This window comes from Lissotriton vulgaris, chromosome 2_1, assembly GCF_964263255.1.
Source record: "Lissotriton vulgaris chromosome 2_1, aLisVul1.2, whole genome shotgun sequence".
Lineage (NCBI taxonomy): Eukaryota > Metazoa > Chordata > Amphibia > Caudata > Salamandridae > Lissotriton > Lissotriton vulgaris.
The window spans coordinates 1,433,056,748-1,433,071,372 of NC_141687.1; the positions used below are offsets into that span (position 1 = coordinate 1,433,056,748).

Genomic DNA, 14,625 nt, shown 5'->3' on the forward strand with positions numbered 1-14,625 from the left:
CCAGTAATAACTCTTAATAGACCCCAGATTGAATGGAGACGTGTTCCCCTAACTCATGTCGGGAGTGTGAAGCTTGATCGACCTCTCAGTGCTACTATCCAGCATGTACCATGCCAAGGAGATCATGCTCAATCCCTAACAAAAGAGCGACTTGTGACCTCTGCAATTCGAAGTAAAAATGGCATTTATAAACAAAGCATATACAGCACTGATTCCAAAAGATTCTGTAATACTGATTGTTGGATTTTGAATGATTTATTTTGAAGCCAGATATGTTAAATTTACAGCCACATTCTGATACCGTAGGTTTGAACTCTTATTAGACAAACCACGTTATCAACAAACCGGGCCAATTCCTGCATGTTTCCTATTGCATCGCATCACAGGTTTGAGTAAGATAACTGAGCTACTGGGCTCTTGTCTACACTGCCAAAGTGAGGATAAACAGAAAGATGGATTGGAACAGCACCACAATTTGTCAGAGAAAAGAGTCTGTAAATAAATATGTTATAGATATTGAAGAATCCTATTCCAAGACTTTCAAGTCTATTACATTTTGTCTACGGCTATCATATCTCTGGCCACTGGAAATTCAATTGGACATTGAATTAAGTCACCAGACTGTACCAGCTCCACTTGGACTTTCCTTTTGGATACCTGAACAGAAACCATGTGGTATTTTAGCTCGAGTCTATTGTAGCAACCGGGTTACAACATACTAGATTATCTGTTTTCCTAGATCGATATTGCCCTGGAGAAGTCCTATGTAAAAAGGACGGAACGCGTTAGCTGATGGTTGTTGGAATAATAAAGAAGAAAAATATTATACATCTTGTATTAGCAACGACTAATTTCATTGGAATAGGATTCTTCACTATCTATAACATTTGTTTACTGACTCTTTTCTCTGACAAATTATGGTGCTGTTCCAATCTAGTTTGTTAGCTCTGTATCCCCAGGACAGGGGAGGTGCTTCTGGACAGTGGGCACATTTGGTAATTTGCACAAACAATTGTCGGTTTTATATATTACTTTGGTAATTTACAGTACGGGTGCTGCACTCTCTTTTAGGGTCCACTGTCCACTTTTCGAGTTTCATAAACAGAAAGATGGGTCAATCATGATGCATACTTCAATCAAGCTGAATCAGAGCAGAAAGTCAAATATTTATTTAGCTTGAGAAGTCAGCTTGGTTAAACTAGGATATGCATTAACCAAAGTTGAATAGTTATTCACTTCTTTTTTATACATTTAGGTGGTCTGCTGGAATGTTCCTCCCACCCCCCCGACCCGCCCCATATTTTGTCAGTAACGTGAGGGGATACTTACTTTTCATTTGCTGGGAAAAAAACACAAAATCCCTGAAATAAATTTTTTTTATCTTTAAATGCGCCACAAGTTTATGAAGAAGCACAGTACAAGGTAACATTTTAAGTCTTCACAGAAGCATAACAGTGAACTATTTCATATTAGTGGATTGTGGGGGTGTCAAGGGAACCTAGCCCTGAATTCTAACAATCAAACATCATGGCTAGCGGTTCCATTCGTTTTTTCCCCTGAAGATTTAAAAAAAAAAAAAAGTGACAGGTGTCTTCCAGACCAGGAGCATTGTTTGGCAGCAACTGCAAATTCAATTCCCAGAGTTCAGCTGGGATTCTCGAGCTCAATAGTAGTCTTTAGTAACAACAAACACTAATCTAGAAAATCAGTATACACCATGACCACAGCTATCTAAATCTCAGTGGACATCTTTATAAAATGGAATATATAAACATTCACTGATTTTTTGGAGTGCTTGATGGCCGATTTAGGAGAAGAGCCTTCGGGTGTGCTGAGTAATACTCAATTGGGAGACTTTCTCCTCAAACTAGCAACATGTTCAAATAGTCTAAAGAGTAGAATCCAGTGATGTAATTGATTGAAATACCTAGACTGGTTATGGTAAACTGTCTTCAAATTTTACACTGGAAAAACCCATTATATTGGATGTTTAAAAACAATTTATAAATTTGTAGGAAAGTGCCAAGGCATTCAATTTGGAAACTTTGAGGTATTTACAACATGAAACGCTTTGATGCTCTAAGGATTAATGTCCTGCATTTCGCAAAGATGTCATAGTTTTAAGCAGGCTATGGGGCAGTTTTTGCATTCGCCAGAAAGGTGGGACACAAACCGGTACAAACATATGTGCGCCTCAGTCACGACGTATGAGGCCACTATTTGAGGTTATCAAAATTGTGCAAAAATACAGCAGGAGAAGATTTGCTTTTGTAGGCTACTGCCAGGCCTTCCACTATCTAGTTCACATTTTTGCACACGAGGAGGTGCGGCTTCCTTGTATTCGTAATTCTATCAAACTTGCAACGCTTCTCCTTTGGATCTCTGTATGGGGAAATGAGCAGGCCCATTTTAATCATATAGTCATTAATAATTGCCTGGCCTGTAACCAAGGCCATAAAATCCAATGGTTAAATTATATTAAGTGCAATGCGGAATCCCTGGGTAGATCTGAACTGTTTACCTCTGTATGTTGGTTAAAGGCGGCGCCGAAATGGTTAAAAACTTATTTATCTCTTTTTGCAGGACAAACTGAGAAGAGGATCTACTTAAAAAGCCCACTGTCAGGGACTAAGCCATGACCTAATCGAACAATGGTGTGGAACCCTATTTCGATTTTATGAAACACGTGAGGAAAGGTCCCTGTTGACCAAATTTTAGTTAGGCAACATTAGGAGCCACTTATGTTATCCTCTTGGCTAATATGGCTCAGCGACCATTTTAATCTGCACCAGTGATGAGGGTTCCACCTAGACCCTGATGCATTTTATCTTCTTTTGTTAATATTGTGCATAATGTAAGCGTAAAATTATGGCCAATTTTAGAATCACATGGTTTATCAGCACAAACCTGCACTTTATTTCGTACATATGTCACATATCCCATAGGTGTGCTCTGTAGTTGTGAGCTCCTAGAAATATACCATCCGTTTGCACCACTCAACTAATTTTTAAAAGTTGTTACATGGTTTAAAATAACATAATATATTGAGTTTTTGACTGTGCTTTTATGATTATTAATCAATCGAATAAAGTTTTGGTTGATTTTACTGCCTAAGTCATTATAGTCACTCACCTAGGATTGAACACTTAATAGGCAGTAGTGATGTTACAACTCTGCTATTCATAATATCAAATAGTATAAAATATACAGTGACTTCTACCACTAGGTATGCAAGATTATCAGATTTTTTTAAATTCAACTAACAGGATTACAAGAGGAAAGTTACTGCCTGAAATCAAACTGCCTACATACCTGACCATGAGTGTCCCCCGCAGACTTTCCAGCCTCAAACTTCAAAGCAAGTCCGAAATCAGCAATGCAAGCTGTGAGGTTATTTTTCAAAAGCACATTCTTACTTTTTATATCCCTAATAAAAATAAAACCACATCATTTGTTTACTTTCAGATTATTAAATATGAGAGAAGGTTCAAGTTACATAATGGATTTCTGAGCAATTCAGTCACAAGTTACATGAATTCATGGCATGACCAATTGTGACTTAAATATATGTATTACATGTTCCTTTGCTGATCTGAATCTAAGAATATACTACACGTATGTTTGGCTTCAAGAATCTGCCTGTTGAAGGATATATACCAATCCAAATGCATTGCAACTACTGAACAGGTAAGTTGAACTTGCATACAAACTTGATTCTTGCTTATAAGCATGCTTCTTACTGAAACACTCTCCTTCCTTATTATGTAAATAAAAGTCAGATCCTTTCAGCAGCTGTGTAAAGCATTTTCAAGCAACAGGCCATGCCGGATGCTGAAGACACCTGTGAGGTTTAGAAAGCACCTTTCACACCTGATCATCAGTGTGTTCCCAAACTATTGTTTTCAATGAATGAATGTCTTGGCTAAAATCGAAATTACTTGTACAAGCATTCTGAGGCAAACCTATGATGGCCAAACAACTCCTCCAAGTACCCTAGATAAACCGAATAAATACCAGGTTCACAACTCAGTAAAAAAGACAGTTGTGCACATTCATCTTTTACAAGACTACAATGTATTAACCCCTTCCATGCTGATGACGGCCCCCATCCGTCATGCATTACAGTGCTCGTGTGCTGATGACGGCTGGGGGCCGTCATAAAGCCATTGATTCTTTAAAAGCCTAGCACACGAGGAAAATCGGCCCAGCATGGAAGGGGTTAATGAAAATGTCGAACATTGGCTTGGTTTTTATTTTGATAGCTAACAATACTGTCGGGTCAGCATACACTTCTATTCCACTTTTAGTGATACTGGGGTGCTTATTTACAAGCCCATTGTGGGGTCCATGTAGGCTAGTCTTTAGTCTCTACTTCTAGGGTGCTCTTGCTGTACATTCATCCTTATATGATGAGCTCGAACACTGAACTACCCTCCCCAATCGGTTATGGCATATAGGATTATGCTGCCTTAAGTGGAACTACTATCCAGTGGTCCGGATGAGGACCTTCTTTCTCAGTATAGTTTTCTGAACCACTCCTGGACCCTTTTCTCTCAAGGAAGTCAATGCATTATTGAATCCTGTAGTTTGTCTACTGTGATTCCAGCACAGTACTGGGAACACTGCAATGAAGCCTGACTCATGTACCGAAAACAAAATGCAAAGGCCACTCATTTCCTAAAAAGAATTCACAGGCATATAAGCTTAACACCATTATATGTAAAAATATAGAAAATGAAAAGATAAAAAATACATCTGATTAGGCGGTTCAAATCCTAGTTAAGGCAGTGAGAGTCCAAAATCAATCAACAGAAGAAACAAATCCTACATTATTGCAAAAATGAAAACACTTTATGATAAACAGACAACAAAACACTCTTGAAGGAAAGCAAAGATATGAGGAATAAAGTAAGGGAAATATGCGAACTATGAATTAAAGAGAATGAAGAAGATACCTTTAGGAGAAACAATGTGTGTCTTATGGAATTCCCTCAAGAGGAAGAAGCTAGGGTCCACAGGTGACTTCCTCCTTAAGGTCTACTACAAACATCAATGCATCCCTACCCTATGTGTCTATCCATTGTCAATGTCAGACCACGTAAGTGAACCAATCTGAAAAACTGACAGGCATGTAAGACCCAGACCTAGAATGTCCCAGATGCAGAAATGATGGCACAAGGAAGAAATCATTAGTGGGTACAGAGCTGCGGGAGGTGTATTGGAAACATCACAATTTTTTATAATGAGTACTGCTCACGGGTCACTAGGAGACAGAAGGATTTCAATGGCTTTTTTTTTAACTTACTAACAGGGATATGCTATGGTCTTACGTTCCCAGCCAATGTACACCCACAGCAGCATGGCACTAAATGGAAAGAACTTCACCAACCATAGAACGTACTGTTTTACCTCAGGTCTGACTTAGCCACTAGTCTGCACTTACATGCACTGAGGGATTATATTGATTGGGGGGAATAGAAACAGAAAGGCTATTCTGAGGGTCTGCAGCAGAAGTTATTGGACCCCCCTGTGGTGAGGAAGACCACAATAAACTAGAGAAAATATACTATTGAAGGCTACTTGCTTTTGATAAAGGAGGCCTACCTACAATACTAGCGTGGCAGCTTCTGCGGAGGGACCAAACAAACTCCTCTCACTCCAGCTTTATAAAAAGGATCTCAATGTCTTGGATGGACTATTGATTTAGCAATAGGCTAAATCAAACTTTAGCTAGGCTGCAGCAGTAAAGGGGAAGTAGGGTGTATACTTCAGATCTGTTACTGTGGATGGTCCTTATACAAACTGGACCCAAGTCAATAGAGTGCTCTGCCTCAAGGATCCTAATGCCCTTACAAAAGCTTTGAGCTTCATCATGTAGTGCAGATCCCCAACAGCCTCAAGATGGCAGTTTCCTTACTATCCTGTACAATTACCCTTTTGGACTTCAAAACGTTCCATTATTCCCATTATTTTACTGGTCAGTATGTTGCACCTTGTACACAGTGCTCAGCAAAGCACTCTTTCGCCAACATCACTTGAAGATAGCTCAGAATGGATTCACTTGTGTCTTTATACAGGCGTGACCAACCTCCCCCATCCGCGCTCCACTCCTATACATGGGGTTTTTCTCGGATTGGCAAGCTTGTACAATGGAAAACAAAGGTTGAGGAGGGTCAAGGGGACTATGTTTATAGACCTACCAAACTCAATACCCCTAATCAAACTGCAACGAACAAAAAGAGTTGGGAGGTCTATTAAACGACGTAGCTGAGTCTGTGTGGTCCTATTAAAGTGACCCTTTTGGATTGCACTGAACCAGACCCAATGGTCACATGACACGAATATATGTTAGATATCCTATCAGCCCACCCATCTGGCGGAGCCTCGTCATGTAGGACGTCTAACCAGGGTGGTGAGTCCAAGCCCAGATGAATTGGCCAGACAACACACACTACTGGTTCATCTTATAAAGGTGTCCGTGCCACAGAGTGGTGCTGAAAAAGTGCAGTGCAAAACAGGGAGTGAAGACTAGGTGATCTTAAAATGACGGTCGAGGCAAAGAAAAATGTTTTTATCAAAGATATTCACCAAGACGCCAGGTTAAAAAAGAAGTGTAAAACAGTGTGAAAAAATCACTGTGATGCTTTGCTGTGTTATGGATTAGGCCAACATGTTTCTACCGAAGGTGAAACTACACCGGCATTCTTCAGGGCCAGATACAAAAAGATGTTGCTACTGCAAAGGTACACTCAGACAACTTGTGCAAAGTGAAACAAAAGAAGAAAAGGACAGACCAAATTGTTTGTTAAAGAACTGTCCAAACCAATGGTGTGGTCCTGTAGACCATCCTACCATATCCTCCAGACCAGAAGTTGATGGAGGAAGATATCCTGTGAAATGGAAACAAAAAAGACAACAAATGTTGTTCGTTCTAAAATCATAATGAACTAATCACAATATCAGGACCATAATTTAGACTCAGCTGGGCTAGTCCCTAATAGGACGGCCACTCATTATAAGGGTTTCATATTCAAGTAAACCACCAGTCATTGCTGAACATTGATTTCAAACAGAATGTAAAGGACTTACCCAGCAATATGTGGGAGTCGAGCCTCACCTCACCCGGCAACGGCTCGGAGATTGAGGCCCCGCTCTGTGCACAGAACATAAAAATAAAACGTGTCATCCTGAGTTGACTCAGAGATCTGTAGTCAGTGTCAGGTTGTACAATCTGTGCATGTAAAAACTGGTTGTGTGACTGTCCTCACCGAACGCTGCCCCATGGAGAACAAGGAAAAAGAATGACTAAGGACAAAGTTAGTGTCTAGTCACTGGCTAACATAATCAACCTGGAATGAGCACCTATATTTGTCTAGTGCCTATTGTGTGGTTGTACAGTCGGTTAAACACACCCACCCTCACTGAGTCAAGAAATAGATGTGAATGGTATGGCTCAGGGATGGCTGTATCAGGGTAAAGGGCCTAAGTAAAAGGACCCAGGCACTGTGCTCATCTAGAAGAGTGCATAAAGTAAACTGAGCCTGGAACTATCCCCCTACTCTGTTGGTGAAGAAGGAGTAAATGAAGAGCTCAATTTTAAGGTTTAGCAAAAAATAACATCTATCTAGAAGGAATTTACCTAAAAATAAGCAAAACATGAGATAGGGGGCACAGCCAGACCACAGAACCTAGCGATGCGCATCACGACCTAGCTACTCACCTCTCCGTCGGTACCTCTAGGCTGACACCTAAGCCGAAGGGGAGGCAACGAGGAAAGGTGAGGCTCATATATTTATATCCCGTCTGATTGGGTAATCGGCAGCAGCTGTGCTCCTATCGCTGCTGCCGCTGTTACAATGAACTGCCCTTTGCGCATGCGCGGCAAGATGACACTGCACCACGCTGTGTGCTCACTCACGGGCATGCGCGATGATGTATAGCCCGCTACTGCATGCGGGCGCCGGATCTAAAGCAGCGCACGCGTAGAGGAAGGTGGACAAGTCGCAAGTGTAATTCGGAATCGTCCATGGTTTGCGCACGCTCAGTTACGTGTAAACAGTACACACTACCAAGAGGAAACATGTAACAGCGGCAGCAGCGATAGGAGCACAGCTGCTGCCGATTACCCAATCAGACGGGATATAAATATATGAGCCTCACCTCTCCTCCTTGCCTCCCCTTCGGCTTAGGTGTCAGCCTAGAGGTACCGACGGAGAGGTGAGTAGCTAGGTCCTGATGCGCATCACTAGGTTCTGTGGTCTGGCTGTGCCCCCTATCTCATGTTTTGCTTATTTTTAGGTAAATTCCTTCTAGATAGATGTTATTTTTTGCTAAACCTTAAAATTGAGCTCTTCATTTACTCCTTCTTCACCAACAGAGTAGGGGGATAGTTCCAGGCTCAGTTTACTTTATGCACTCTTCTAGATGAGCACAGTGCCTGGGTCCTTTTACTTAGGCCCTTTACCCTGATACAGCCATCCCTGAGCCATACCATTCACATCTATTTCTTGACTCAGTGAGGGTGGGTGTGTTTAACCGACTGTACAACCACACAATAGGCACTAGACAAATATAGGTGCTCATTCCAGGTTGATTATGTTAGCCAGTGACTAGACACTAACTTTGTCCTTAGTCATTCTTTTTCCTTGTTCTCCATGGGGCAGCGTTCGGTGAGGACAGTCACACAACCAGTTTTTACATGCACAGATTGTACAACCTGACACTGACTACAGATCTCTGAGTCAACTCAGGATGACACGTTTTATTTTTATGTTCTGTGCACAGAGCGGGGCCTCAATCTCCGAGCCGTTGCCGGGTGAGGTGAGGCTCGACTCCCACATATTGCTGGGTAAGTCCTTTACATTCTGTTTGAAATCAATGTTCAGCAATGACTGGTGGTTTACTTGAATATGAAACCCTTATAATGAGTGGCCGTCCTATTAGGGACTAGCCCAGCTGAGTCTATATTATGGTCCTGATATTGTGATTAGTTCATTATGATTTTAGAACGAACAACATTTGTTGTCTTTTTTGTTTCCATTTCACAGGATATCTTCCTCCATCAACTTCTGGTCTGGAGGATATGGTAGGATGGTCTACAGGACCACACCATTGGTTTGGACAGTTCTTTAACAAACAATTTGGTCTGTCCTTTTCTTCTTTTGTTTCACTTTGCACAAGTTGTCTGAGTGTACCTTTGCAGTAGCAACATCTTTTTGTATCTGGCCCTGAAGAATGCCGGTGTAGTTTCACCTTCGGCAGAAACATGTTGGCCTAATCCATAACACAGCAAAGCATCACAGTGATTTTTTCACACTGTTTTACACTTCTTTTTTAACCTGGCGTCTTGGTGAATATCTTTAATAAAAACATTTTTCTTTGCCTCGACCGTCATTTTAAGATCACCTAGTCTTCACTCCCTGTTTTGCACTGCACTTTTTCAGCACCACTCTGTGGCACGGACACCTTTATAAGATGAACCAGTAGTGTGTGTTGTCTGGCCAATTCATCTGGGCTTGGACTCACCACCCTGGTTAGACGTCCTACATGACGAGGCTCCGCCAGATGGGTGGGCTGATAGGATATCTAACATATATTCGTGTCATGTGACCATTGGGTCTGGTTCAGTGCAATCCAAAAGGGTCACTTTAATAGGACCACACAGACTCAGCTACGTCGTTTAATAGACCTCCCAACTCTTTTTGTTCGTTGAAGCTTGTACAATGCCCATACGTGGCAACTCCAAAACAATGGGCATCATGACCCCATTACAAGATTAGCACTAACATTTCTGACTAGTAGCAGGTCTACTGAACTTTGAAGGATCACTTAACATCCAGACCAAAGCTTCACCATTTATAAGGGATACCGTTATCTGTTGCCCTTAACCATAAAAAAAAAAATCTGACCCCACTGTAATTTACTAAGTATGTTGCCACAAAAAATATAACAAATGGTTTCCATGCACTTATCCAGACAGGTCCTCTGTCAGCTTTGAAACCAAATCCCGTACAGATAGTCTTTCTCTGTTGGCCAAGAGATCGGGAGAAGTTACTTACCTGTAATCCTAGTGCTCTTCAGAGGTATCCTAGTGAACGTCATAAGCACTGAAAAGTCCAGTTCACGCGCAGGGGCCCTGGGGCACTTACAAAATACGTTTATCTAAAAAAAAAAATTCGCACTCACAATTTCTTTTTATAAACAGGCTAAGTCGTCCAAATTTTATTTTCATTAAAAAGAAAAGAAAAACATTTACTTTCATTATAAGTCACCAAAGAGTATAGGTGAACACAGCAAACCTTTCACACAGAGCAGCTGGAAGGATGCCTTTCCGACAGCTTACCACGCACCCACCCCACCCAACAATACATCTCTGATGGGTGGAATCCTTAACTTTGTCAGTTCATTCATTTGGAAAACTGCAACCTTAACTCAAAATATTTCCCGCTTTGAAAATGTACTTCAGTAAATACTGAAGGTCATATCTACCTATGAGCTATGGCAGGTTTGTGTCCGTCCTTAAGACCAGGTACATCCTCGTGAAGATAAGCCAAACCCCTGGCCATAGATTCAGAAATATGACACAGATCACTCCACGAAACCACATTAGCTTTTAGAAAGTCAGTAAGAGAACTCTGCAAAAATAAAATCATAAATTCAGATTTTTATACAACGTATTGCAACCACGAATACATGCTTGCACATATTCAAAAGGTTCAACATGTAAAAAAACAGAAAACAGAAGAATGTGCATTTTTCATTGAGAAATATATAATTAATCACAAAACGATTTGTACAAAAGGGATTGTAGAGTTTCGACAGATGCACAATATTAAAGCCCAATTTTAGGTTTATACTCGGTTTTCAAACCTCAATAAAAGTTTCAACTATTATACTCATTTGAAAATACATTAGAAGGTCAACACATCCACACTAAATAATATTAGCTAACAAATGTTTTTGAAGTTAATGACTAAGAGTTATTTCCAATACCCAGTACTTCATAAATTAGTATATGCTTTCAGGGTTGTCTTTAAAAAAAAAAAAAAAAAAGAAGTTTCGTTAATTTTACTCAGGGGCCACTAGCATGCAATATTTTGTTGTTTGTCCTGTTTAGTCTGATAATTTTCTAAACAATACCTAGAAATGTACAAACAGTTTGTATACAAGACCAAATACTGCGTACTAGATGTACTAAAGCTATTGCAAGTCACAAGGGAATTCCACGCCAGAAACAAAGCAGGCCTTTCTACTTTAGAAGGTCATCAAACTAGCTGTTGTAATAGTGTTAGATTATGGACATCATTACAAGTAACATGTTAATTCTAATGGGGCCAATAACAGCAGTTACTGGTCTCACTTGAATTATAAGATCTGCAGCAACACTGCTGAATATTTTGTGAAAATCTGTGGAGGGAATAGGACCCAGAAATATTAAATCCCCTGGAAATTCCTAATTTTTAAGGGTACTATCAGAGGCCCAATTTACTTCGGTCCTCTGGCATGACTGCTTGAGAGACACCTTCAATGCCCCCGTACTGGTAATGCAGGGAGGAATAACAGAACTAACGGCACACTCATTACAAGGGTGTGTGTGGGTAACATGCAGATAAGGATACAGCCTTTACCACACAGGCAAGTGTCACACAGGAAAGTATTTCTAACATTTGCCATCCTGTACTAATAAGTTACTATAAACAAAGAATGACTGGTGGATTTTGGGATACAAAGTTATAGGAAAGGGATCTAAAAAACTAGTTGTCAATGTAGTTGTCGCTTTTACGTGCTCTACTCAAGAAGAACAAAAGTTACTTATCTGTAAACTGTTCTCCAGTATTGGTGTCTTTAATAGATTCACATGCTTGAATATTCCTAGTCATCGAAGTGGGAGTCCCACGGTACATAACATATCAATGTAGCCATAACACAAGCATATATACACAAAGAGAAAGCAAAAAAACACAGAGTTTTCCCTAGATAGATAACATATCACTTCTATGATATATCGTAGTCATTATGTTTTGGTCCAAATTCCGGCTAATCGGGCGTCAGCACCCTCTTAGAATGTTCTCCTCAGAGGCTGAGGCCCTCGGACTTTCGTATAACATGAGTAATATAGAGCTAAGAGATAAAAGGAGCCTCTTAAGGGAGGAGGGTGGGTCGCATGTGAATCTATGAAAGACACCAATACTGGAGTACCACAGTTTATAGGTAAGTAACTTTTGTTCTTCTCAAGTATTGGGGTGTCTTTCATAGATTCACATGCTTGAATAAGAATAGTGAGCAGTGGAGTTAAAATAATAAAAGGTACTTATCATTCAACATAAAAATAATTATAATAATAATCCTAATAATACACAGTACTTAAAGACTGAAGTATATATCAAAGAATATAAGAAGTACTTTGTATACAGGAGGAGGGAAGCAACAGAGGCTCACCTTATTTAAAAAGATTTCGTAGGACTGCCTGTCCCACAGCTGAGTCAGCGTTGTCCGCAGCATCCAGACAGTAATGTCTCGTAAAGGTGTGCCTGCTGGACCATGTTGTAGCTCTGCAGATGTGATGAAAAGGCACACCAACAAACAGTGCTGTAGAAGAGGAAACCTTTCTAGTAGAATGTGTTAGAACAGTTGCAGTAAGTGGTTTTCCCGCTTGCTGATGGCAAAAAGCAATCACAATAGATATCCGGCGTGCAATTGTTTGTTTGGTGACTGGATGTCATTTTCGCCTCTGCCCGTAGGAACAGCTGGTCAGACTTATGGATAGTAGCCGTCCTTTGACGGTAGAATTTTAGACACCTCTTAATATCCAAAGAATGAAGTGCTCTTTCTGCTGGTGTTTGAGGATTAGGAAACAATTACCTTAAAACAACTGGTTCATTGAGGTGTATGTCTGATGGCACTTTGGGGATAAAGGCTGGATTGGTGCGGAGCAAGACTGAGTCTTTAGTAAACTGAAGAAAAGGCGGTTTAGTAGTAAACGCCTGTATGTCACTTACTCAACGTGAGGAATTGAGAGCCAGAAGTAGAGAAGTCTCCCAAATAATGTATTTAAGATCGACCTTATGAATTGGCTCAAATGGGGGTTTCATTATTTGTGCCAATACAATGTTCAAAGATTTGGAAGAGGGCTAAGAATGATCGGGTTGCACTGTGACAGAAGCAGGAGTTCCGTGAACCTGACTTGTTGATGTCATCTGGGAGCTAGTAGAATAATATGACAGGGTTCCTCCCTCATTTTTCGAAGAACTCTGGGAACTAGAGGTATTGGTGGAAAAGCGTAGGCATATATTTTGGACCAATTCATCAAAAAGGCATTTCTGCATGACTCTGGTTGGGGAAGCCAACTTGCATGCAACAGGCGTTTGCGGTTCAGATGTGTTGCCAACAGATCCAGATTCGGACGACCCCCAAACTGGAAAAATGTGATCCAGTGTGGGTTGATGTAATTCCCACTCCTGGTTGGTTGTGGAAGATCTGCTTAGTGAATCCGCAAGATTGTTTGACGCTCCTGGAACGTGCACAGGTGAAAGGACGACTTGATGTTGAATTGCCCAATCCCAAATCTGCTGAGCCTGATGAGACAATAGGATGGATCTTGTGCCTCCTTGTTTGTTTACGTAGTGCATGCATGTTGTGTTGTCCGTTCGAACAAACACTGATGCTCCCTGTATTACGGAACAGAAAGCTTTTAGTGCTAGAAAAATGGCCAGCAACTCTAGTAGATTGATGTGCCAGGTCTTTTGCTGAATGTTCCACTTTCCTTTTACTGTTAGCCCCTGAAGATGTGCACCCCAGCCTTCTAGGGATGCATCTGTTGTGAGTGAAACTTGGAGCGTTCATTAGAAATGTAAGACCTGAAGAGACGTTCTTCTCGAGAGTCCACCACAAGAGACCTTTTTTCATTCGACATGTGACGGACTATATCGTTGAAGGTTCCGGAAACTTGAGCCTATTGTTTGTCCAACTCCTCCTGAATAGGTCTCATTTTTAGCGGTCAGTGAGGGACAAGAGGGATGCAAGAGGACAACATCCCTAGGAAAGATTTCAACAGTCGGACAGAAGCGGACTCTTATAATAGGAGGGAGGCTGCTAAGTTGTGCAGACGCTGACGTCTTTCTTGCAACACAAAAGCTTTTGCTAGCTTGGTGTCTAGAATGGCTCTCAAGAACAGTCTTTTCTGAGCAGGGAGAAAATTAGACTTTTCCATGTTCAACGTAAGGCCCAGGGACTGAAAGAGGGACCTGCTGATTTGAGTGTGTTTGGAAACCTGTTCAAATAACCGTGCCTTCAGCAGGCAGTCGTCTAGGTATGGGAAGATGTGCACTCCTTGCAGGCAAAGGTGAGCTGCCACCGTGCGAGGTCTTTGATGAACATACAGGGGCGGAACAAGGGCTACTCTGAATCTGAGAAATCTTCTGTCTCTTCGCAGAATTGGAAGATGAAAATAAGCATCTTGGAGATCCAAAGTTGTCATATGCTCTCCTTGAGATAGCAAAGGAAGTACCTCCTGTAGGGAAACATGCAAAATGTTTGCTTTTTGATGTATTTGTTTAAGGCACGTAGGTCCAGGATAGGGCGCCATTCTTCCGACTTTTTCTGTATGAGGAAGAACCTCGAATAAAA

General features: G+C 41.0%; 1 protein-coding gene across 2 annotated transcripts in view; it reads right to left on the minus strand.

The window, feature by feature from the left end:
* ACVR2A (activin A receptor type 2A) overlaps nucleotides 1-14,625 on the minus strand; it is a 294,834-nt gene that overhangs the window by 74,957 nt on the left and 205,252 nt on the right. For both annotated transcript variants that reach the window (XM_086957266.1, XM_086957265.1), the window contains 2 exons: nucleotides 10,489-10,634; nucleotides 3,313-3,427 (listed from right to left, as the gene is read on the minus strand). In XM_086957266.1, coding sequence (XP_086813392.1) covers nucleotides 3,313-3,427; nucleotides 10,489-10,634 — 261 coding nt within the window. The remainder of the gene's footprint in view (nucleotides 1-3,312; nucleotides 3,428-10,488; nucleotides 10,635-14,625) is intronic.